The sequence below is a fragment of the Lagenorhynchus albirostris genome, chromosome 1 (assembly GCF_949774975.1).
Source record: "Lagenorhynchus albirostris chromosome 1, mLagAlb1.1, whole genome shotgun sequence".
In the NCBI taxonomy this organism is placed as follows: domain Eukaryota; kingdom Metazoa; phylum Chordata; class Mammalia; order Artiodactyla; family Delphinidae; genus Lagenorhynchus; species Lagenorhynchus albirostris.
In genome coordinates, this window is record NC_083095.1 from 32,865,368 (window position 1) to 32,889,846 (window position 24,479).

Sequence of the window (24,479 nt, forward strand, 5' to 3'; positions counted from 1 at the left end):
GTTTGCACCGGAATCCTCCGCAGCCTAGGATTCCGAGCCGCCGGAGGTCCCGCCCCGAGGAGGGATTGGAAGCTGGTGCACTTGACATTCGAAGAGAGCGAAGGGGAAGAGACGCTGTTTCATAGCCAGTGAAAGGAGAATGGGGGTACAACCACCCCCCCTCTTCCGTTGGCCTGGGGCTCCCAGCTTTCATGATGCTTCTTTCCACCCCGCCTCGTTGTCCCCTGGACAACCCTGGGGTATTATCATCACCATTTCATCAGGAAGAAGGGAGGCGGCCAGAGAGGCTGGAAGATTCGCTGGAGACCACACGACTAATTAGTGGGCAGAGCCCAGTCTAGAAACCACCTCTCCGTCTGACACTTTGAACAAAGTGCAAAACACCGTGTTGAGAGACACGGACACAGAAATCATTGAGATTGTGCCCCAGCCCTGGTGGCACTGAGAATCTGATGTGAACTACTCTCACTCCGGGCAGAAGGCAAGGTGGGCTAAATTAGTTCTAGGAGATCAGCACAGTGTCAGGGACAGAACAGACACTCAGATGTGAAATAAACAAACTAAGCAGGGATCACAGAGGAAAAATATTGTATTGCGAGGTGGTCTTAGGGGGAGGCTTCTCACAGAAGGTAGATAACTCCTTTGAATAAATTCTTAAGAGGCAGGAAAGGGAGGACAGGGCAGGATGTGCTGCGTGAACAGCATGAGCAAAGGTCCAGAGGATGAAAGTACTTGATGTTTTCAAGGAAGAGATCTACCTGGCGGTGCCACGGCCCAGGATGCTGGGAAGTTATTGGTGGGAGTTGAAGTTGGTCAGGCTGGGCGAGTCTGGACTCAGGAAGCCCTTTCATGTGAGACACAGGGTTGTCAGGCTGTTTGCATCCTGCTGGTACTCCTGGGCACTGGCTCATCTGAAGGACCACATTAGGTCCTGGCCTCTGAATGAAGCTACCTCGGGAATCAGGCAGATGGTGAGGTCACAGTTCATGCTTTCCCCCAACTACCCCCATCAGCATTTCCCTGTTTCTCCAGCACTCAGGACTGAAGCACTTTTGTAATAGCTGCTCAGTACACTTCGGTTGGAGTGAAGTGAATTGAAGGAAGAAAACCTGAATGGGTTTTTTGCTGCAGAAAAGTCATTGTTTTAACTGCAATACCCTTTCCTCACTCAGAAGACTAACCACGAGGACAAGTCCAAAAATGGCCCTACCAAGAAAGTGACCCTAGAAAGAAGGGGACACGTAAAAGAGGGCCTCACAAAGAAATCTATAAGAATAGCGGGGCGGGCTTCCCTGGTGGCGCAGTGGTTGAGAGTCCGCCTGCCGATGCAGGGGACACAGGTTCGTGCCCCGGTCCGGGAAGATCCCACATGCCGCGGAGCGGCTGGGCCCGTGAGCCATGGCCGCTGAGCCTGCGCGTCCGGAGCCTGTGCTCCGCAACGGGAGAGGCCACAACAGTCAGAGGCCCACGTACCGCAAAAAAAGAAGAATATCAGGGAATCTGAGGCATGCGCTGCGTGGCAGTCAGGAGCAATAGGAGATGGTGTGGAGATGCAGGCCAGCCTTGCTCTCCCAGGTCTCCCTTGCCTGGGGAGTTTAATTAGACTGCAGTAGGGAACCAGGATTCATTTCCATAGACCACGATAACCCCTGTCAAGCCACTGGCTTGTTTCTGCAGCAGTCATGGGGCAGACCCAGTGGTCATGTCCTCTGTGGGAAGCTAGGGAGACTTGCTCCTTAGGAATCAGGCCCCACAGCCATCTCTAGATGACGAGGAAACGTAAGGGCACTGCCCTTCTGGTGTCCCTACCCCCATACAGGCTCTCAGGTCAGCCAGGTGGGAAGACCTGGGGAATGACCCTTTGTTGATATAGGCTGCTCCTCTCATCCCAGCCTGGTCTATTAGGTCTAGCTGCCTTTGGTCTTGAAAGAACCAGGTGAGAGGATGTGGGATCCAAAGACATCACATCAACCCATAGTGAGAGGCTCCAAAGTCACCCCTAGGCATGGAGGATGAAGCTGGACCATGCCAAACCGAACTCAGGCTGACGGGTTACTGATGGCTCCAGAAGGAGGGCTCCATGAGGAGAGGGAGGGGAGAAGGAGCTGGAACTTGGCAGGTTTCTACAAGTCTTACCCCTTAGTCCTCAGGGCTCAGTGGTGAGGATGCTGTACATCTGCACCAAATTGTCACCGCCAGGTAGCTCTTTCTCAGAGAGAAGTCTTCTCTACTCACCCCCCACCACGAAGAGAAACCCCCCAAAACCCCTAGGAGTGTAGCCTTTCTGGAAGGTGTTAGACTTCATAGCTAGCCCTTCCTTAAATGAGCACAATAAACTTCCCCGGGTGTGGGTGGTGGAGGTAAGGTGGCAGGTGATTACCTCGCTCACCGGACTCACAGAAATTTGATATAGACAGAGGCTGAGTGATGGGTCTCAAGCCACAGGCACGCTGGAAGAGCTGGGAACTTGCGGCTGCCACCTCGGCCGCAGCCCACGGTCATTCTTCCAGATTCTAACCCCAAAGAGGCACTGAGCTGAGCCTTAGCCCTCCCTGAGATGGATTTCGGCGTTCAGAGGTGGCTGTGAACGTTGTTCCCTCTCTGGGCCTAGCTAGCAGAACCACAGAATCAAAGCAACACCTAAGAGAGGTGGTGTTGCCTAACATCATTGAACTTCGAAACCAACAAGAGTGATAATAATAGCTACAGTTCACTGAGTACCTAGCAGATGCCAGCTGCCGTGCTGACATCTCACACACATTATCTCTAAAGCCCCCGCGACCTGCAGGAGAGGACGCTGAGGCTCCGTGACGCCCTCGATCGCTGAGAGTCATACAACAGGTGGGTGGAGGGACTGGGTTCGAATCCATTTTCCGTGCCGGGCTTCTGAGGCCACTGGGCAGTCTGCAGGGTGGTAGAAGTTCTGCATGTAGGGACCTCACTTCCCTCTCTGGACCTCCGTTTTCTTTTCGGTAAAAGAAGGGTTGCCGAGAGATGACCTCCAAGGTCCCTCCAGCTGTGCCATTTTGGACTTGCAGTTGTCTCCCTTGTCACTGCTCTCAGGCACGGTCCCCTTCTCTTTCAAGCCGCTGAAGCCAGCACTCAGGTAAGCTGGCAGAGTGCCATGTGGCCCCGGCGCTCCCAGAGGGCCCAGGGAACTGTCTGCCCTTGTGAATTTGATGTGCGGATTTGGGGGTTGGGGTTGTTAACAGAGGGCAGAAAGGGTATAGGTCAGTGTGAAGCCCGAGCTCTGCAGCTGGACAGCCTGAATTCAAATGCTGGTTCCATCACATATTAGAGTGGCTTGGGCAAATTCTTACTCCCTCTCTTAGCCTCGGTTTCCTCAACGGTAAAATGGGGCAGTGACAGCCCTTAACTTGCAGCATTGTTGGGAAAGGTAGGATGAAACGAAGCAAGTAAAATCCAGTGCTTGGTAACCACCGGCGTCCCCTGGAGGCCCACTCTCACAGGCAGTGCTGCTGGCTGCTGGGGTGACGGGGACTCCCGAAGGGCCCGCCAGGGCACCTGCGGGGGACTGCTCACCTGGGCGGCGAAGGAGAACAGACCCCAGACAGGCCTCTTCAGCCACACCCAGGTTCCGACAGGGATGACTGTCCTGCCCCACAGGCGCGTGGCTGCCTCTTCCAGAGCCTCTGCTCAGTGGGGCTGGGGGGGAGGGGAGAGGCAGAGTGCACGGCCGCAGCCTCTGCTGGGTGTCCATTCTCGCTGGCTTACCCATTACCCTCGAGACTCTGGGTCACCTCAGGAGCCTCTTGTCCTGTCTGCATCTGCAGCAGGGGTCCAGAAGGAGGCTGAAGGGAACTAATTAGACTCCCATGTCTGCTCGAAGCAGGAAAGAGGAGCCAGGGATGGTGAACAGAACGTACGTTACCATGAAACAGACACTGAGCCAGTACACCACCTCAGAACACTCACGACGACCCTGTGAGGAAGGCTCCACCCTCTCCATCTCACAGATGAAGACTGATGCCTGCAGAGGTCACCCAGCCACCAGGTGGCAGGTATGCTGCCCACTGCCAGCTGTCCCCCCTTAATGCACCAGCGTATCTAAGGAAAAGGTTTTTATAAGTCAAGTTTCTACGCACCATTATAGATCAAGTTGAGGACCTGGCTCTTTGAAAGGAACTCAGTTCTTTATTAGTCATCATTCTGTTTGTCTGAGAACCGTGGCTTTTTATATCAGTTTCTGCCCCTGGAGTGTAAGCCCCATGAGGGCAGGGGTTCTTGTATGTTTTGTTCATCTGTCTCCCCAGTGCTTAGAACACTGCTTGGTGTATATAGTCCATGCTCATTGAGTATTTTTTTAATGTAAGTTTATTGTTATTTTATTTATTTATTTTTGGCTACACTGGGTCTTTGCTGCTGCTCGTGGGCTTTCTCTAGTTGCAGCCAGCGGGGGTTACTCTTCGTTGTGGTGCGTGAGCTTCTCATTGCAGTGGCTTCTCTTGTTGCAGAGCATGGGCTCTAGGTGCATGGGCTTCAGCAGTTGTGGCGCATGGGCTCAGTCGTTGTGGCTCGCGGGCTTAGTTGCTCCGCGGCATGTGGGATCTTCCCGGACCAGGGCTCGAACCCGTGTCCCCTGCATTGGCAGGCGGATTCTAAACCACTGCGCCACCAGGGAAGTCCTTCATTTAGTATTTGTTGGTGGAAGGAAGGAGGGAAGAAGATGGGCAGGGTACTCAGTGCAGCATGCATTTCTGTCTTAAGTCAAGCACCTGAGAGATGGTGCAGGACTAGAACCGGCGCAACTCATCTGGGTCAGTGTGGGCCGGTGTAGTAGGCAGGTTCCCTCCCAGCGCTTCCACAGGAGCAGCTGGCTGCCCCCCAACCATGGGGCCAGGAGCCAAACCCCGCTGCCCCAGATGAGGGGATGAGAAAATCCTCTGTGGTTCCACCAGAAGTCAGGGAAGGAATGACCCCAATTTGGTGAATAACTGCAGGAACTACAAAAGTTATTACTGATCATGAAATGACCCAGCTGCTACATTTGGGAATAAGAGGATTGCAGAGTTAGAGGGCTAATTAGAAATGTGTCACATGCTTTTTCTTAACAGCAAGGAATTCCTACAAAGGAGAAATGCATAAATAAAGCCAGCTGGTCAGCAGAATTGGTCCTGGAGGCAGAGCCCTTTGCAAGGCCTACCTGACCTCCCTATCTCACTGCCTGTCTCCTTCGCCCCTTCCCCTCCTCCACAGCCTCTGTGGAGCTGAGTGGCAAAGATCCTCAGAGCAGACCAGCTGGCCCGAAATGTCAGGCCACTGCCTGTTACGTGCCTGTCTCTTGCCCTCGAATGGGAGTTCCTCTGGACCTGGCAGCCTTCTTTTGTGTATCACCAGATTCTAGCACAGCATGGGCCATCATGGCAGCTCTCACTAAGTATCTGTGCGATGAGTAAATGAATGAATAAGTATCTAGGGCAGCAGGCTGGTTGCTACTCCCCATTCTGTCCCACTAAAATGCCACCTAGCCCACTCAGATGGTAAGCCAATGCCTGTTTGCCCATTAGGGTGGTATTTCCAGTCCCTTTCTTCCCTTTCCTTCTCGAATGCCTACGACGCCAAGCACTTCTAGGTTCCAAGAATACAAAAACGAACAAAACCTGATTCCACCACCCGAGGAGCCCGGTAACTGATAATGGGGAAATAGGCACAGATGGTCACAAAAGGGTATAACAGAACTCTAGTCAAACACAAAGGGGACTTCATCCAAGGAAGGAGTCATCTGAGAGCTGAGTATTAAGGATAAGCAGGTGGACAAGATGTGGAAGGGCATTCTGCACAGAGGAAGAGCAAAGAAAGGAACTAACGTGTGGAAGTGTATGGGAGGGAGACCAGGAAATGGTCAGCGGGTGGTGTGTACTGGGTAGGGAGTGGTGATGGTAACGAGATTAGAGAGGTAGATGGGCCAGTTAACAGATGTCTTGTATGCTTTTGTAAGAAGTTTGGACTTATTCTGGTAAGCCACGGAGAGCCACCCAAGATTTTGTAACAGGGAATGACATGATCAGTTATAAATTTTAGTGAAGAGGCTGGAGAGTAGTGGTGGGGGATTACAATGACTTTGCAACAGTCCCAGCAAGCAATGCTGTGGGCCTGGGTTAGGGCAGAAACACTGGAGCAGAAGAGAAAGAGGGTTAGACTCAGAGGATTTGGGGATCAGTTGGAGTGGAGGCGAGAGAAAGGATTTGAGAATAACATGTACATTTCTCGCGTAGGAGACAAGTACCTTGGTGTAAGGTAACCACTAACTGAAATGGGGACACAGGACGTGGAGCAGATTCGGGAGACTTGTTAAGTTGAACTTGAGTTCTCTGTGGTCTGCCAAGGAAGGAAGCTGTAAATCCAGGTCTGGTCCTCAGGTGAAGAGCAGAAGAGGCCAGTCAGGTCGAGAAGAGAAAACCAGAACACAGCTGGGGCAAAGACGCAGCTGGGAGGCTGCCCGTGTACCCAGCACCTAAGCACGGGGGAGAGGCCGTGTGTACCAGAGATCAGGACTTTTGGATCCCTGTGTGAAGATGAAGAGACAGAACTGGCTTTTTTTTTTTTCCCCCTGCCTGTCAGATGCCCTGATTCAAGCCCTGGACCCAGGCTGTTAGACATACTCGTCTTTTTATCAAGGACCTCATCATCTCGTACATGTTAGGATGGACCTCTACACCTAGGGCTGAACAAAATTTGGCTCAAAAATAGGTCAGGTGATAAGACCAGAGAGCATTTGAATTGAAAAGAGACCCGTGGTCCTGGTCCTGCATTTCCTTCCATCTAATGGTGCCTATAATCGAAACCTCCATTTTCCTTGAGAAACTGGGAAGTGGAAACTAAGGGAATGTTCCCAGGATTGGTATATAATTTGAAGCTCTCAGCAAGGCTGAAAATACCCATCGATATATTCTGAAGTGTAATTTCCACTCCCTTACCAGCCAAAATAATTGAAGAGGAAGAAAAAGCTGTTAATGCAGGAGGCGTGTGACATCAGATCCACTTTGCCTGGAAATTTACCATTTCAAAGCAATTGAGGGTTTCTACAGCCAATGTTGATAGTCATACGTGTCCCCTCTCACTGGAGTCACCCTCTGAAGCGATCAAAAGGCCCATCAGTCTGGCTTGGACACTGAAATTGTACACAGTGTCTGGAGCTGATGTGAAAGCAGAGAGAATTTTTAAAATCATGCTGCCGTTTTGTCAGCACATAAATCTTGGGGTGTTTCATCCTGGTAGGTGGTAGAAACAGTTGGGGCTGCCAGTGCTCATGGGACCAGTGGTGGCAGGGCTCCGTGGTGGCCTGGCCAGGCACAACTTCTGCTCTCCCTTGGCATCCCTGTCCCCGTGTCCCTGCACAGACTGTCCTCTTCCTCTAGTCTAGGTTGGCATTTCTTTCTCTTGCCCAAAGATGCCTGCCTCTACCTGCATCCCAGTGACAGTGAGTCCAAGGGCCGCGGGTTCTTCAGCAGAGCGGGGGGTCGTGCCACCTCTCACAGCCTCTGCTGGACTCAGCAGGAGAGACAGACAATAGACTTTACGGACGTCCGTCTTCTGTCTTCTGCCAGTGCCAGTGTCTGTGTGTGTGTGTGTGTGTGTGTGTGTGTGTGCGTGTGTGTGCGCACGCACATGCTATTTTTCAGTTGGAATTGGACTTCAGGTTTTTCCTGGAATTACTGATTTCTTTCCCTATATTTGTGTCCAGTGGAGGAAATTTCTAAATCCGTGTCCAAGCATTTGTCTTTCCTTCCATTTCTGAATCACATACCTTTACAAAGGCCACTACCTAAAGACAGAGCATTTAGTATGTTCTCGGGCAACTGGGATGACTAGGAGGTAGGGAACCTGGGTTTTAGTCCTAGGTGTACCATAGGCTAGCTTGGTGACCCCTTACTTATGTTTCAAATAAGATCTTTGGTACAAAAGAATTTGGAAGGTCCTTTCTAGTGCTGGTATTTTAGGATTCTGTTTACTTATTTTAATTTTTTAAACCATTCCCTGCCCCAGCAAGAATTATTGGCAATAAACTGAGATACAATTTTCTTTATTATCATTGGGTCCCCCGGCCCATATTACATACATACATATACACCCAGACAATTTAAAATGTTCCACTGCATGAAGAATCTGAAAATTTCCAGAATACAGCAAACTAAAAAGGAGAAATTGGAAGAATGTTCAAGAAATTGTTACATCCAGGGACACGTCTGAGGAGGGGAACCCGCGGTGAACGGGAGTGGGGGATTTCACTGCATATATTCTTTTGTACCTTTTGAATTTTTTGCCACGTGCACTTATTACCTCTTCAATTAAAAACTTTTTTAAGCTAGAGTTTTCCTTTCTCTTTCTTCGACCACAGGCCCCTCTGCAGCTTAGTTCCTAGCAGGGGAGGAGCCCAGGATGGGGCTGGCATCATTCGCTGGAAGCCACCCCTCAGCCCAAGCCCTCTGGCTGGGTTAGCCAACATCCCTGCTCCCCTGGCTGCCCTGTGTGCCTGGAGGGGGTCTGTGGGTGCACACTACTGCTGGCTGCCCTTGCTCCTACTGTTGGTGGCACTCCAGCTGGACTGTCAAGCTGGTACAGGGCCTCTATTCAAGGTGCTCCATTAAGGAGCTGGCCTTCATGGCCCCAGCAGCCAGACAGGCAAAGGACCTAAGAGTTCAGCATAGGCGGAAGTGCATCCAGCCTTAAAACCTCCAGATCTCGCCATTCCCTTTCAAAGACAAACTGCCTTTTTTTCCCCTCTTTTTAATATTTATTTAGTTACTTAGTTGCAACGGGTCTTAGTTGCAGCTGGCAGCCTCCTTAGTTGCGGCACATGGGCTCCTTAGTTGTGGCAGGTGGGCTCCTTAGTTGCAGCTCGTGGGCTACTTAGTTGAGGCTTGCCAGCTCCTTAGTTGGGGCATGCGAACTCTTAGTTGCAGCATGCATGTGGGATCTAGTTCCCTGGCCAGGGATCGAACTCAGGCCCTCCACAATGGAAGTGCCAAGTCTTATCCACTGCGCCACCAGGGAAATCCCCAGACTGCCTTTTGTTTTGTATTGTTTTCTGCTGCTAATATAACATGAAGACAGAAACATGAAAGAGAAAGAACAAAAGGGCCAGAGAAGAGTGGGGAGAAAAGGTCTCTAAGGTGCTCTCTTCTCCTGGCCCCAACCCCACTCTGCCTGCCTCTGCTCAGCAGAGCTGGGCTGCAGCATCTCTGGCAGGGTCCCACATCCCTGGTTTTGTCCCCCGGTGCCAGTTCCTCCTCAGCTTTCCCTCACGACATCCAGCGTCCACCTGGCCTTCCTCTTGCATCTCCTTTTCTGGCTGTCGCCTGCGATGGGTCCTGGGCCACTCCACCCCTCCCGTCATCTCTGACTCCTCCCCCTTTGGCTGCCTACTGCACTGCCACCGTGTCCAGAAACAGCTGCCACCTTTAAGGTCCACTTCGCAGACTGGGGCCACTACCTGTCCCACAACTGGGATTGCTCAAGGTGGATTCCTCCACCCGCCATTCTTTCTCGCCAGGGTCAATAAAGCCCAGGTTGGGGCAAGGGGACAATTGAGAAGCCATGACAGCGTCAGACAAGGAGCAGAAGATGGAGACGTGCTCTTGAGAGAGTGGACAGAAACAAGACTCCAAGAGATGAAAAGATACAGCGCATGAGGAAAAACAGCTTCAGGGAAAGAAAAAGCAGAGAGCGAAAGCCAATAAAAGTGTAATAAATACTAAAACCAGAAAGGGCTGAACAGAAAGCATCCAGAAAGCAAGGGAGTTAGGTCAGAGGGAAGGAGCAGGAAGGGAGGGGGTGGTCGGCACTTGTGGGGCTGGAGGCCGGAGAAATGGTGCAACAGAAATCTCTCAGGAAGGGTCACTCACCTCCCAAGCTATCGGGCTTATTGGCTGCAGCAAGCAAAATCTATTTAAAACACACCAGGCGTCTTGCCTCGTTCTGTTTCCCTGCCCAGAAAGAGCTGGAGCCAAAGGCTTAGGGAACCATTCTAGTGTTAGGACCCTGCATGGACCACAGGGCTGAGACCATGAAGATCCACTGCCCCATCTAGGAATCACCCACCTCTCCCTGCACACACGAGCTGCCAGGCCACTCAACTCACAGCACCCTGATCGCAGTCCCAAAGGTTACTTGTGTCATGCACTTCCACTGGGAAAGACTCAGTGACTTCCTTCATTCAGTCTTCAAGCTTGTCAGAAAACAGATGCTGCTCAAATGTTACAGCTGCTCTAAAGGGGTGCTCAAAGGGAGCTCCCTGACCAGTGGGAATATATTTAATGATAACTGGAGAGGCCCTGGGTGATCAGATTACAGCAAGACAAAGTAGAGAGCATGAAAGGACATCAAGGATAAAATGGCCCTAGGGAAACCATACGGGATTTGAATTGGAAAACCTTTCCCCGGGCTGTGTATCTTTTGGGAATCTCTGATCTGGAGAAGACCTGACCCCTCATCCACCTGTCACAGAGGAGTACAAAATAAGGTGGCTGCTAGGAGATGCGGCCAAACCATGCAAGCTATGTTTTCTCCCCAGCTGAGGGTGGGTCTGAGAGGTTCTTCCTTCCCTGGCTCTTCAGCCCATATATTGTATAAAATACTTTTCAAGGCTGAATATAAGCCCTCTGTTTTGCATGAGATTTACATTCTTGAGAAACTTAGTGTACAAATCAAATGAAATTTTGCCTGCCAGAGAAGCTGGCTTTTCAAAATAAATTTGAGGTCAACCTTATGTTTAAAAAGAAGGATGGGGCTTCCCTGGTGGTACAGTGGTTGAGAGTCCGCCTGTCCCAATGCAGGGGACACGGGTTCGTGCCCTGGTCCGGGAAGATCCCACATGCCACGGAATGGCTGGGCCGGTGAGCCATGGCCGCGGAGCCTGTGCGTCTGGAGCCTGTGCTCCGCAACGGGAGAGGCCACAACAGTGAGAGGCCCGTGTACCGCCAAAAAAAAAAAGAAGGATGGCTTTTGAAAGTGAATAATCATCCTGGTTCATGTTTGTAACTTTGGAATTTTGAATGACTGATTTGGATGGATGTAGGGGGTGGAGGATGGGACTATCTAGAGATCCATCTATGGTTTGCTTTCAGGTTGCAATTTAAACCTTACTTTAAAACAAACGCAAAATTTAAGCAGACAGGTGTGTTGCAGGAGCTACTGCTAAAGAAATAAGAATTAAAAAAAATTTATTACAGAAAATTTCAAATATATATTAAAAGAAGTAGAAAGCCTAATGTAAAAAACCCACCCTACTTCTTTTCGGCCGGAACAGCCATCTTCCAGTAATTCGCCAAAATGATCAACACAAAGGGAAAGAGGAGGGGCACCCGCTACATGTTCTCTAGGCCCTTTAGAAAACATGAAGTTGTTCCTTTGGCCATATGCATGCGAATCTACAAGAAAGGTGATATTGTAGATATCAAGGGAATGGGCACTGTTCGAAAAAGAATGCCCCACAAATGTTACCATGGCAAAACTGGGAGAGTCTAAAATGTTACCCAGCATGCTGCTGGCATCATTGTAAACAAACAGGTTAAGGGCAAGATTCTTGCCAAGAGAATTAACGTGCATATCGAGCATATTAAGCACTCTAAGAGCCGAGATAGCTTCCTGAAACGGGTGAAGGAAAATGATCAGAAAAAGAAGGAAGCCAAAGAGAAAGGTACTTGGATTCAACTGAAGCACCAGCCTGCTCCACCCAGAGAAGCACACTTCATGAGAACCAATGGAAAGGAGCCTGAACTGCTGGAGCCCATTCCCTATGAATTCAGGGCATGATGGGTGTAAGAAAATAAAAGGCCTGGACTGTGAAAAAAAAAACCAAAAAACCCAGCCTAGACAATTATCAACTCACGGCCAATCCTGTGAGAACCATGGACTTTGGAGCCAGACGACAGATCCAGAGTCTGAACTTTACAGTACAAGACAAATAGGATTAATCCTACTGAGGCTGCACAAATGCCCTAGACTAGAGCCTAGAGTACGGGGAGAAGGGCAGAGAAATTCTTATTTAGCAATCAAAGAAGAAACCTGAGACTTAAAAAAAAAACCAATCCCCCCCCCACACACATTCACATTCTGTCTCTGTCTCTCTCTGAAGGACGCACAATGAAGAAGTAATAGTAACAGTGGTTATTGTCAGGGAGGGAAAGGACCGGGGAGGAGATTCCTTTTTCATTATACATTTAAAAAGAAATTTTGTACTATGTGCACATATTACCTATTCTTAAAAGTAACTTGTTAAAAACAAACATCACGAAGCTTTGCAGCACCCAAGTCCCCTAGGTGTGACAAAAGGGCAAAGTGCCCAGACTCAGAAGCACCAAATGGTATCGCATTTTGACCTGGATTTGCTGCGTTACAGTAAGCTGCTCAGTTAGATGAATGGACAACCTCCCAACGCCAAGCTGTACATCACCAGGATGTATGTTTCATGTAATATAAAAAACTCCAGCCCTTAATAATTACACGGGTGTATACATTTGTAAAAATTCACTGAGCTGTACTTTTTTTTTTTTTTTTTTTTTTTTTGCGGTACGCGGGCCTCTCACTGCTGCGGCCTCTCCCGTTGCGGAGCACAGGCTCCGGACGCGCAGGCTCAGCAGCCGTGGCTCACGGGCCCAGCCACTCCGCAGCATGTGGGATCTTCCCAGACCGGGGCACGAACCTGTGTCCCCTGCATTGGCAGGCGGACTCGCAACCACTGCGCCACCAGGGAAGCCCTGAGCTGTACTTTTAAAATTTGTACACTTTATTATGTTCATTATATTGTACTCCAATAAAGTATTATTAACAGCAACAAAAATCCCAGCTTTGTGTACAAATAAACCAAAGAATCACCATTTGGGGGTTTATTGGGTTGGCGTTTTGGAGAAAACTGTTGTTTTGAGAAAACACGCTGCGGACTTCCTGCAAAAACTTGCTCTTTGGAAACTACCACTACAGCATGTGCTTTTGGTTAAGCATTCCACGGCTGAAACGCAACTCGATGCTAAAATGCCGAGAGGATGAGGCAAAATCTTGGCCAAGGTCAAGCTCCGTTGATGGTTTGAGAGGGGGATGGCAGCCAACTCTCTGCACTTGTATAACATTTAAAAAAGGAAAAACTAACCCCAAGTCATCTTCTGTTCCTTTTCTGAGCCAACTTTAGTCTTGCTCATTGTATCCGAGAACTCAGAGGGAGCCATGTGTGCTACGGCTCAGGCTGACCCAACCTCCAGGGCCAAACGTACAGATCTTGATTAGACAGGAACTAAGCCAGCTGACTGGGGCTCCAGTTGGCTCTATGAGATTTAACAAAAGATGTCAACATTTTAGATAAAGTTAGGGTCCGTCTAGGAGAGGGCAGAGAAATATACTTTAGCCTCTCTTTTGGCTCTCTGGTCATTTTTTCTGGAACATCAACAAAATGCCCCCAATTTGGTAGAAAATGGGGGCTCACGTCTACATCGAAGTGATTATTGTGAAAAGAGCCTCAAGTTTAGCATACTTGGTACAAATAAATCTGTGCTACACGAAGAAAAGCCAATACACTATACCCCTTTGGGACTGAAACTAAGCACAAGGATGGAATGGAAAATGTATTTCCTGCCAGGTCACAGGGAATGGATATATCGGAAATGGGAAAAATGTCTCTCAGCAGTTTATAAAATACAAACTTTACATTTTGCACATGTCCCGTCTCACCGGTGGCCAGGCAAAGGTAAGCAGGACCAAGTCCCAGGCAGGTCAGGGTTATACAGAGGCAGGCCCCTGAGACTTCTCAAGTCTCCCTGGGAGTTAACCTTGTCTTAGGACCCACAGATGGAGAACAATGTGTTAACACAGTGGACCCCTCAAATTTTCTTAGGCAGTCCTGACACCATAAAAAAAGAGAATTTTTTTTTTTTTTTTTTTTTTTTTTGCGGTACGCGGGCCTCTCACTGTTGTGGCCTCTCCCGTTGCAGAGCGCAGGCTCCGGACGCGCAGGCTCAGCAGCCATGGCTCACGGACCCAGCCGCTCCGCGGCACGTGGGATCCTCCCAGACCGGGGCACGAACCCGCGTACCCTGAATTGGCAGGTGGACTCCCAACCACTGCGCCCCCCGGGAAGCCCAAAAAAGAGAATATTTTTAACTTATTGGTTTAATGTTTTCCTTTTCAAGTATCCAATTCTATCCAATTCTCTCTCTATCGCACAGCCTTAATTTCTCCTATCTTTAAACTGAGAAACATTCTTCCCCCTCCTCACCCCCCACCAACATCCTCCCATTTACAGAACTTGGCAAAAGTTGCCTCATTTCTACTCTGTACTTTTCCCTTATTAAGCCTTACAGCACTGGCGATGTGGGTGAAGATAAAGATTTCTCTTCTTTCTTTACTGTTAAATAGTGAACTGAATAGAAATGTGAGTTCCCTAAGGCCACACATAGTACAACTCTGGTGAGAAGAGTATTTTGACCTCCAGTGGAGCTCCAGATGGAGGGAGCAGGCTTCTCCCTAGTCAACAAGGCCAGGAGGACACCGTGTGTCATCCTGTTTCCCTCGCCCCCTTCCTTTCACGCACAGCCTCCATTCCCAGGGCTGGGGGTGGGATGAGAGTGTGCGATGAAGCAGAAGGTACACAGCACCCAAGGGAAAATGCCACATAAAGAAACGGTGGGATGTATGACAGAATGCTACACTAGGAGGGCCCCTACAGCACATCTAATTCAAACTCCTAATTTTACAGGTAAAGAAAGGAGTCCAGAAAAGTTAAGTGGTTGGCCCAAAGACACACAGCTGTTGACCACAACCAGAACCCAGGTCACCAACCCACTCCTCTGATGCTCCAACACACTATACAACTGAGTTTAGGAAAAAGCAAAATACGAAGTCCACAGACTATACTCCCATCACCCCCACCAACCGGATAAATGTACCTTCTTTAAAACTACCTGTGCCTCAATCTCCTATTTCTTTTCAGCCCTGTTAGCTCACTAAGCTCAAATTTTGGATTCTTATCCAGGACTTAATAGATACCCTGGTGGTCTGAGTAGTCAGAATCCCAACTCTGCCCCAGCATGTTGCAGCCTGAGAAGGCAGATCTCTGGGAAACAGGAGTAGAGTATAAGGAGCCTCTCCAACTCAGGAATATCTGAACCACACATCACGCTTATAATAATGCTGACTGTAAACTCAGCAGCTCTGGAAGCTTATGCTGGCAGAAAGGCAACAGGCTACGTATCGAGCGAGAGAAAAATTCAAGAATTAGAAACAAGGAAGTTGGGCTTCCCTGGTGGCGCAGTGGTTGAGAGTCCGCCTGCCGATGCAGGGGACACGGGTTCGTGCCCCGGTCCGGGAAGATCCCACATGCCGCGGAGCGGCTGGGCCCGTGAGCCATGGCCGCTGAGCCTGTGCGTCCGGAGCCTGTGCTCCGCAGCGGGAGAGGCCACAGCGGTGAGAGGCCCGCGTACCGCAAATAAAAAAAAAAAAAAAAAAAAAAAACAAGGAAGTTGCAAGGAGGACAAATGCTTTGAGTTCAATCTGGAGGGTATGAGATTAACTCTCTATCTCCATTCAGTCAGAGCACAGAATGACCTTTTAAGGCAGCAAGTACCACTGCCTTGGAGGAGGGAACAGCCCAGGATGTGTGAACTAGGTCCTTTGACATTTCCTATTCCTATGCACAGCAAGTCAGCTCTTGGTTATCTCCCACGTGATTGCCCATTTGGTCCAGTACCCACAGCGTCTAGGGACTGCCAATAACCAGAGTTGGCCACAGACAAAGCTGGTTAGAAGGACACAATGGTCTAATGTACTTCCCACCTTCCCAAATAACATGTTGCCAGTTAAGTAAAGGACCTTGGTGCCACAGGCAAAGTCATCTCCCTGGTAGGGTAGGTGGAACAGGTACTTTTGAACAAGTGGAACGAACATTTGGCTGCGTGTCAGCACTGCTCCATCACCTGATGCAAAACTGTCCCAGGACTGGGGAAAGACAGAAGGTATTTGGTTCCAGCATGAGGGGGCAACTTGGTGAATTCCTAAAAAGAATAACTGAATTCCAAAACAAGAGTATTCTGAGGGTTATGTATTATTTTTATATTACTCAGATCAAGAGTTAACTATATGAGAATCATTCTTATACCCTCTTACAGCTTATTTCATCCAAGAAAAACTGATTCTCACTGTATTCCTGAGGGATGAAGTACTCTAAAAAAATGACCAGGTAAACCACAGAAAAGACAAGAGACCAGAAAGAAGGATCCTTTTAAAATATGTAACAATTAGCAAACTAGAAAAATGAGAAACTCTGATACCTCTCAGAGGATGAGACACAATGAAGAAAAAAACAAAAAAAAAGGAAGAAAAGGTAAATGAATGAATGAAAAACTCAGAGAGGCAAGGTAACAAAGAATTTAAATTATAGTCAAATGTCAGGGTCCCAAACATTAGAATACAAAGCTGAACAAAAGCTCTCTCTGCTTGCTGGGTCCCTAAGAGTCTAAAATGAGGGATTAAAATGGCTTTATTTCAACAGAACACAGTTTGTCATCTGATCTCTGTGACATGGATAAGAATAAGGAACTTATGGCTGCACTCTTAAGAGGCAACAAATCCCTGAATATTGTGCCTTGTTCACTTAAGGATGGCAAATCACTAATTGCTTGTCAATCAGGAAAAAAAAAGTCTATAGCTTTTATTTTAAAATAAATTTTTTTATTTTTAATTAATTTTTTTTACATTTTTATTTTAAAACAAACTATTTCCAAAAAACACTGCTGCAAGGGGGAATGAGGCAATAAAGGATGGGAGACGGAAGGGAAGCAGAGAAAAGACTCTGAGCCTGCAGTTGTAACGATCAGGCACATTCAGAGAGGCCTTTGCTGTGACACTGTCCGCTCACCTCTACTCACAGGGGAGGAAGCCCAGCAAATGCACTGGGACGTGAGTTAAAGGGTCAAAGGGAAGCATTCCCTTCACAGAAATTCCTAGAAGGTGATATCAATTTGTACTCACTCCAGCAACGTGAGTCCCCCTCCTCGCAACCCAATTTCTAGGGTTCTAACCTAAAAAAGTTAGCAAAGATATAGTCAAAGATTTATACACAAAAAAGTTCATCACAACATCATTGATATTAACAAAGGATCTGAAACAACCAAAATTTAACAGTGTGGGAATGGATAATAAAGCAAGGTAGAGTTACTGCAAATCTACTTTCCAAGATTTAAAGACACAAGAAATTACTTGTGATACCACGTTAAATGAGGAAAGAAAATTGTATACCAAGCTGTATATATGACTCTCAAGTTTGTTTAAACACCTTACATGTTATATGCATTTTTCAATACCGAAAGGAAATTCATAAACACACCAGCAGAGATTAGCTCTGTGCTACATGGAGGGAAGATGGATTTTCATTCTTTCTTTAGATTCGTCTCTAACAAGCATACACATTACTTTTGTATCAGAAAAAAATTTTATGTTAAAATATGCCCGCCCTAAAATAACTCACTAGAGATAGCAATTGTCAGTCTTAGAGAAAGGCGTCCAAGGCTGACTCAGAAAACAAAGATTCAAACCTACACAGTAACTGCTCTGAAAAGGATGAGAAATCAAGGGTGCCACAGTCTAGATGTTTCCTCTACCGTGGCTGCTGGCTCTACATTACTAAGCTTTGCAGGGAGCTCTACTGGAGAAACCACTCCTCCTTCCGCAGCAACCACAGCGTCTTAAACGACCTCCTAACGTGGTTCTCACCTCTCAGTATGAGGATCACAGGGAAAGAGAAAGGAAGAGCCCTACTCTCTTGTTTCGGAGGAAGACGTTTTTCTTGTAAAGCTGTCAAAATGACTCAAAGTGAGATAGACACAATCTGAAACATAACTCATGAGTTATGTTTAGGAACCCTGTTATCAAAGCCCCTTATTTCTCAAGAATGACTATAAAGCAAGATCTACGACGCCCCCTTGTGGCAAGCCTGTCTACGACAACCACTTATCCATCTCCACGGTTCTCCGCCCCGGGCTGTGGGCAGTTAACAGCCCCTGAGGAACCTGCCCCCTAATAACCTTAGTGTGTTGAACAAACGGTCCCCAAGGCAGCTGGTACTATTTGTCTTCAAGACTTTCTAGTTTAGATCCCAGAGACACCTATTCGAGGATGAGTGGGGATGAAAGGGCAGAGGAACAAACTGCAGGGTGTGCATGTGTTGTGGGCCGCTGTTGACAGGCCAAAGCTGTTGGCGGAGGCACACGACGACACCTGCACACATATCATGGGCTGCCACACGGCAGGGACCTATAGCATAAAGATCTCCTTCCCCAAGAGTATTTGCTGATTTTATAAAATTATGAAGAAAAAGGTTTTACATTTACAATCAATGAACTTTGTGCTTAGAAGTTGTTTTATTTACCAGTGTTAGAGCTACCATCACCAACTCGGGCACAATTCCCAAAGAACTGAGCTCTTGTTGAATTCTGGCCATAAAGCTCTTTTTTAAGCTTGTTAAGATCTTGTAAGGTAAGAAAGTTTTCCTAATACTTTATAAAAATACTAACCGCTAATAAGTTGATTCCGTACTCCAAGTGGTGGCCTCACGTTTGGAAAGATGAAACACCACCGTTTTGAACATCGAAACGTATTAATTAGTCTTGGCGTCCCAGGCATGAAGGGAGATGGAGAAATCCTCTCAACCTAACCAAATGACGCTGGGAGAGAATTAAGAGCTTAAAAGAGGTCAGTATTGCAAACCTGATGGAACACCGAAGGGACCAGATACCGATTCTGAGAAAAGATAACCTTCCTCTCAGAAAGGGATTAAGCTAAAAACCCTGCCGTTCTGGGCAGGAGGCTTGCAAGAAACAGCGAAAGGGAAAGCTGAGCAAATTATCCAAGTTCTCTTGGGAGATGGTTCTTGTGCTTCTCTGTGCCCCACCCAGGCTGAAGGCCTCTTTCCAGAAAAGAATTCCCTCCAGCGTTAGGGTGAAAACGTATGGCAGGAAGTTGCTGCTTTGGTCCTGAATGTGTAAACGGGAGCATTTTCAAGCATGTGAAATAAACCGAAGCAACCCAGATGGGCTGGATCCCAACCAGGTGAGTTACCGCACAGCACTAGGCCAAAGAATTTCTAATTATGAGGTTGAACTGGGAATAGGAATCCGACCCCTTTTCGCCTCTCCAACCTCTAGAAGAACGTTTTTTCCCCTCCTAACCTGATGGGCTTGAAATACTTGACAGCTCCTGTTTGAGGTGAACCAACATGCTGGACAGGGAGAAAAAGCATTAAAAACCTGAGTGTCTTGACAAGACACTTCAGGGAGAATCCTTCATTTGTCGCCTGCACAGGGAAAGCAGAAGAGGGAGAGTAAAATGAAGGCCAAGCCTCCCATTTGTCCAGAAAAATAAAATAAGAGGGTGGAGTAAAGAACGCTCACCCTGCCCAACTAAAACTCAAGACCATAAGCTCCCCCTGAAAACAACAGCCTTGCTCCACCAGAAGCATCCTGGGATCAGTACAGGTTAGTATTGTGAGTTGTGTCACCAGGCTTTGACAATGACATTAAAACAGGAAGAGGTGAAATTTTCACCCCTGGCTCCAGCTTCCCAGCTGTCCCAACGTGGAAGGGAAGCAGCCATCACGACAGCTTGATGAGAAGGTCCTCCCCGTATTTCCGGAGCAGCTTCTGGTGGTTGTGGTCCACCGACCACTGCTGGGGCAGGTGCTTGGGCTGCATGGAGTCCAGGAAGTGCTGCCGCCAGCGGCTCTCCAGCTGCATGAGGGAGCGCAGCCCGCCCTGGGTGTGGCGCTGAACCACCTTCAGCCCGTGCGGAATGTAGTTTTCATTGGAGATCCTGTCAGGACACAAAGTACATGGGTCTGAGGGAAACAAGCAGGACAGTAACACAGTGGCTCCAAATGCTATGGGCCAAGATGCTTCGACAGGGGTTACAGAGAGGCTGCTGCATTCCTAAAGGGTTGGTCATTTTGATGCTTTTAAAACCATCCTCTTTCCCATATCTGCCTTTTTAAAAATAGTTTGGACATATAACACACAATCCAGCAGAAGGCATTTGGGGATTCTGATCTATACTTATGGGAAGGCCACTGCATAATGCTCAGCCCCCACCAGAGAGGCCCCGCTGTCTGGCTGATGATGGGTGAAGAATGTTGGTCTTTCATTGACTCCAGGGTTCCCCAGTTGCTTCTTTTAAGATATTCATTCTGAATATATTATTAGCTGTTTTATTAGCTGAATTATATTAGCTATTCAATCAGCCCACGTGTTCCAGGTTTTCAGCACAGTGTAACACCTGAATGTAAAATGAAGGTGGTAATATTTCTTCGGCGTCTTCCTTCTTATACAAAGAATGCCAAACCACATCCACAAGACGTGCTTCTGTTGCGATGAAATTCTACCGTGGTTGCTTGGTTGCACAGCTAGTGCTGTTTAATGAGAAGATGAGTCCCTGCTTCCTTTCTAACTAAGATACCTTGTGGACAGTACTGTCAGCTCCTATGAATAAAGGAAGCTCCCTGCCCGGGGCTCAGTTCCTCTCCCTACAATCCATACCCTACTCTCAGTCCTCGCTAACTAGCAGTGTTCATGCCCCCTGGGTATCTGCAGGGCATTTTCTTATTTAGCTCACAAGCATCCCACTAACTTGCCTAAACTTTCCCCAAACAGCTGTTCTTCTCGGTCCTAGATATCCAAGCCCAGCACCCTTCCATCCAAGTCAGCAAGATGAATTTGTTAGAAAGGTCTGTCACTGAAAGGGCAAGTTTAGCTGTTTTAGGAAATACATTTGGGAATTGGTTAAAGGAGCCAGTCTCATTAATTTGTAATATGACCTTGGTAAGTTACTTAACGTTAACCTCGGGGCATCTAATATAAAACTTGGAAAACAGTTTTAAGAATAAAATTTAAGAATAATTTTTTAAAATTTTAAAAGATTTTAAAGATATAGGATATGTTAGCAGTTACCAGTAAGAAACTCCTACCTCATAGGGTTGTTATAAGAAATAATTAAGGCAATTTATATAAAGTTTATTAACTTGGTGGAATAGATTAGGATATCTATACAAAATTTGTTCAATAATATTTTTTGCTATAATTCAGTTCGTGGGGGAAGGCTGTTTTGTTTTTATAACAAAACACTAAGGCAACCAGCATAACTACCAGGATTTGCGACCTTATCAGTTTAATTATTTCAAACCCTGTTACCATTGAAAGAAGTGGCAAGTTGGGAAGCAAAACTATAGCAGGTAGCCCAGAGTTTTTATCATCTGGGCCATGTGCCCATTTATTTCTCAGGACCAAAAAATGCTTCTCATTTAGGGACACTGAATTAAATGATATGAATTCAACTATGTACTGACGGGGAAAGAGAGAGAAAGCAAGCAAGGAAGGAAAAAGGTAAAAAGTAATTTAAATAGTAACAGCAATTCTGGCCAACATCCCATTCAGTAGGCCAACACCCCGGAGTACAGGTGAGACAAGAAACATGAATCCATTTGTCTCAATTCCCACAGACCTAGATAAGGGAAGAGAGGCAAAACCACACACATTGTACTTCACGGGCAACTCCAGAGACTGGAGGATATATATTTTTTAAATTTTATTTATTCATTTACTTATTTTTGGCTATGTTGCGTCTTCGTTTCTGTGCGTGGGCTTTCTCTAGTTGCGGCGAGCAGGGGTCACTCTTCCTCGCGGTGCGCGGACCTCTCACTGCCGCGGCCTCTCCCGTGGCGGAGCACAGGCTCCAGATGCGCAGGCTCAGTAGTTGTGGCTCACGGGCCTAGTTGCTCCGCAGCATGTGGGATCCTCCCAGACTGGGGCTCGAACCCGTGTCCCCTGCACTGGCAGGCAGATTCTCAACCACTGCGCCACCAGGGAAGCCCTGGAGGATATTTTTTGACTCTTATTTTCCTCTTATGAGCTGACCTGAGGATTTACTTCTGCAGAGAATGTATAAGGTACAACTCCAGTGTCCCTGAACTCTCCTGCTAAGCATGAAAATGGCTGGACATAAGTATATGACCTCGAAGGTTCAAGGATAGAAGGCAAGTCTCCTGTGGAAAGTAAATTAGCAAACAGATTGCTCTATCCCACCCGCATGGTATCTTAAGCCACAGAGACTCAATGGGGTAAGCACGAGGCTGCGCACTGCGCCTGGACGACCACTGCTCCCTTCCTGGCAAGCATTCTCACTGAGTAGTCGAGGTTAAGTCACTGGACTAGTCCTCAATGCCCTCTGAGCAGGACTGTAGATCGTACCTGGTCTCCAGGCTGGCAGCCTCCTGAAGCATCTCCTCCGTGACCGTGTCTGTGTGATAAAACTCTCTGAGCGCCTGCAGCAGCTCCTCCTTTCGGTGCTCAGGCAGACCCTCTGCGTTGAGCAGGGCCCTGGCCCCAGAACGCACCTGCCGGCGCTCAGGGTCTTCCAGCAGGCGCAAGCCCTCCTCGGAGCCAGTGGGGGCCTGGAACTCCCTGGCCAGCTGCTGCTTCAAGTGGTTGTCATAGTAGTTGGAGATGGCGTGGCAGGAGGTGCAGAGCAGCAGCACATCGTGGGAGTTGTGGTCCTTCATCTCGATGGGAAAGTGCTTCCGGTACTCATGCGGAATCACGTTCTTCCTAAAGAGGCCAAACAGAAGGCAACGCTCATTAGCACACGACACAGAACATACACGGAGTCGGCAGGCAGGCAGGCTACTAGCGTTCTGATCTGGGCCTAAACACACCTGAGGAGCTTGGGTCCCACAGCCCAGCAGAGGTGACATTAAGGCCATACCACCTATTCCACTCTTGGCCCACCTACATACAGGCCTTGGGTTCTCCTCTCCTTGAAGTGAGTGCAGGCCACCGGCGGTCAGACTCCTCTGGCAGGCCAGGGGCAGGGAGAGGCTAATAACAACCTTTGGGAAGGCTGTGCTCCCAGAAGGAAAAATATCAAGGGAGAATCATGAGGACACAGAGAGAAAGGCAGCTTCCTAAGGAAGGAAGGTCTCCGTTCCTTCATGAGCAAAGGGAATGACTCTCTTCATGGCAAACTGTTATCGAGAAGAGTGCTTCATTCCGGAAACTAAGAACTGGCTCAGGAGGGGCAGAAGCCACTACAGCAAGGCCAGGCAGAGTGCTGAAGCTCTTGAGGACACTGGGATGCCCCCTGGGGACAAGTCTCCCAGCCAAAGTAGGCAGACTGAGTCAAGCCCGCCAAGGGCTCTGCGTGTGGCTTGAAGGACAATTTCCAACAGGGCAGCCCAGCCCACACTCACCGAATGTATGAGTCTTTCTTGCCACACACTACACACAGGTTTTCTTTAACCATCAAGTAGTAGTCTCCTGGGGATTCAGGTCTCCCCGCAGGTTCAAACTGTAGCTTGACCACAAAAGGCTCTTCACTCACCAGCTCTTAGAGGAAAGAAGCAGTGTTAGTGTATGACTGCCCACCTCTCCCACAAGGAAGAGGCACCACCTCAGTTGTTCTCTGCTGTATCCTGGCAGAGATCTCTATTTCTGGGTTCTGAACAGCCCCATCCCACGTGTCTCTAGGTCTCTCTGCCTTCTATCCATCCCATCCCTCTGCCTCATCTCATGGCCACTCTGGTCAGTGCCTGCATGCACCTAATTATAAGTCTAATATGACAGTTGAATCTCAAACCTCCAATGCCTTTGTCCAGGTACCACTGAGCTTTTCTTCGATCACAAGTGCAGAGGGGCTGTCCGTCAGGGGCGTGGAGAAAGCAGTTATCATAGAGGGGTGATTTTCTGTGGGGAAGGGAGAGAGAAATCTAAAACTGGGAGCTAACTATTGATCAAGGTACCAGTTGCCTTCCTATATTGAGTGACCCAAACTATTCAACACTAGGGTCAAATATTACATTTTTGGGAAAAAAAAAAAACATGGCAAGAAATCATGTTTATTCCTCCATCTGCACTGGGCTAGGAAAGAGAAATTAAAATGAATCAGTTTATACTATTAGTTTTTATATTCATAGGTTGGAACATTAGAGAGTGAGTTGGGTAGTGTTTACAAAGTTCTATCATGAAAGCACGCAGGAACAGAACACCAGGAAAACTTCCCTGTAGAGTAATCATTGGATTAACAAAGTAAATTAAAATGAAAGAACTTCAAGCTAAAGTAATGGGTGCCACGTGGATTTATTTCTGGCTCATCTGCAATAGTTGCTTCAATTTAATCACACAATTCCTAAAGGCACTTTACTATAGGGACCAAACTTCCAGTCCAAAGTACTTATTTGTCATCCTTCTGCAGTAGAGGCATAAGGTGTACAGGAAAATTCCCATTGGCTAGAGAATTAACATCGGCTTAGGACTGGATGCCATTCCAAGTAATCAAATGCCAAATGAACAAGAGGTCAGATGATGCACGTCTCCTGAAAAGTATGAGGCACTTCATTTTACCTTCACAGCTGTCCTGAAGCAAGCAAGGAATAATAATTATGCCCTCACTTATAACTGGAAAAGTATAGGTCTAAGGTCACATCAAGGTCAGTG

The 24,479-nt window shown here is 47.9% G+C and overlaps 1 protein-coding gene and 1 pseudogene across 1 annotated transcript in view; one reads left to right on the forward strand and one right to left on the reverse strand.

Moving 5' to 3' along the window:
- Nucleotides 1-11,289: 11,289 nt before the first annotated feature.
- LOC132529742 (large ribosomal subunit protein eL21-like) lies at nt 11,290-11,775 on the forward strand (annotated as a pseudogene).
- Nucleotides 11,776-17,836: 6,061 nt separating this feature from the next.
- EXD2 (exonuclease 3'-5' domain containing 2) overlaps nt 17,837-24,479 on the reverse strand; it is a 59,156-nt gene continuing 52,513 nt past the window's right edge. The window contains exons 6-9 of the mRNA XM_060140419.1: nt 23,623-23,729; nt 23,237-23,372; nt 22,239-22,595; nt 17,837-19,812 (exon numbers count right to left, since the gene is read on the reverse strand). Of these exons, the coding sequence (XP_059996402.1) occupies nt 19,596-19,812; nt 22,239-22,595; nt 23,237-23,372; nt 23,623-23,729 (817 nt within the window). The 3' untranslated portion in view covers nt 17,837-19,595. The remainder of the gene's footprint in view (nt 19,813-22,238; nt 22,596-23,236; nt 23,373-23,622; nt 23,730-24,479) is intronic.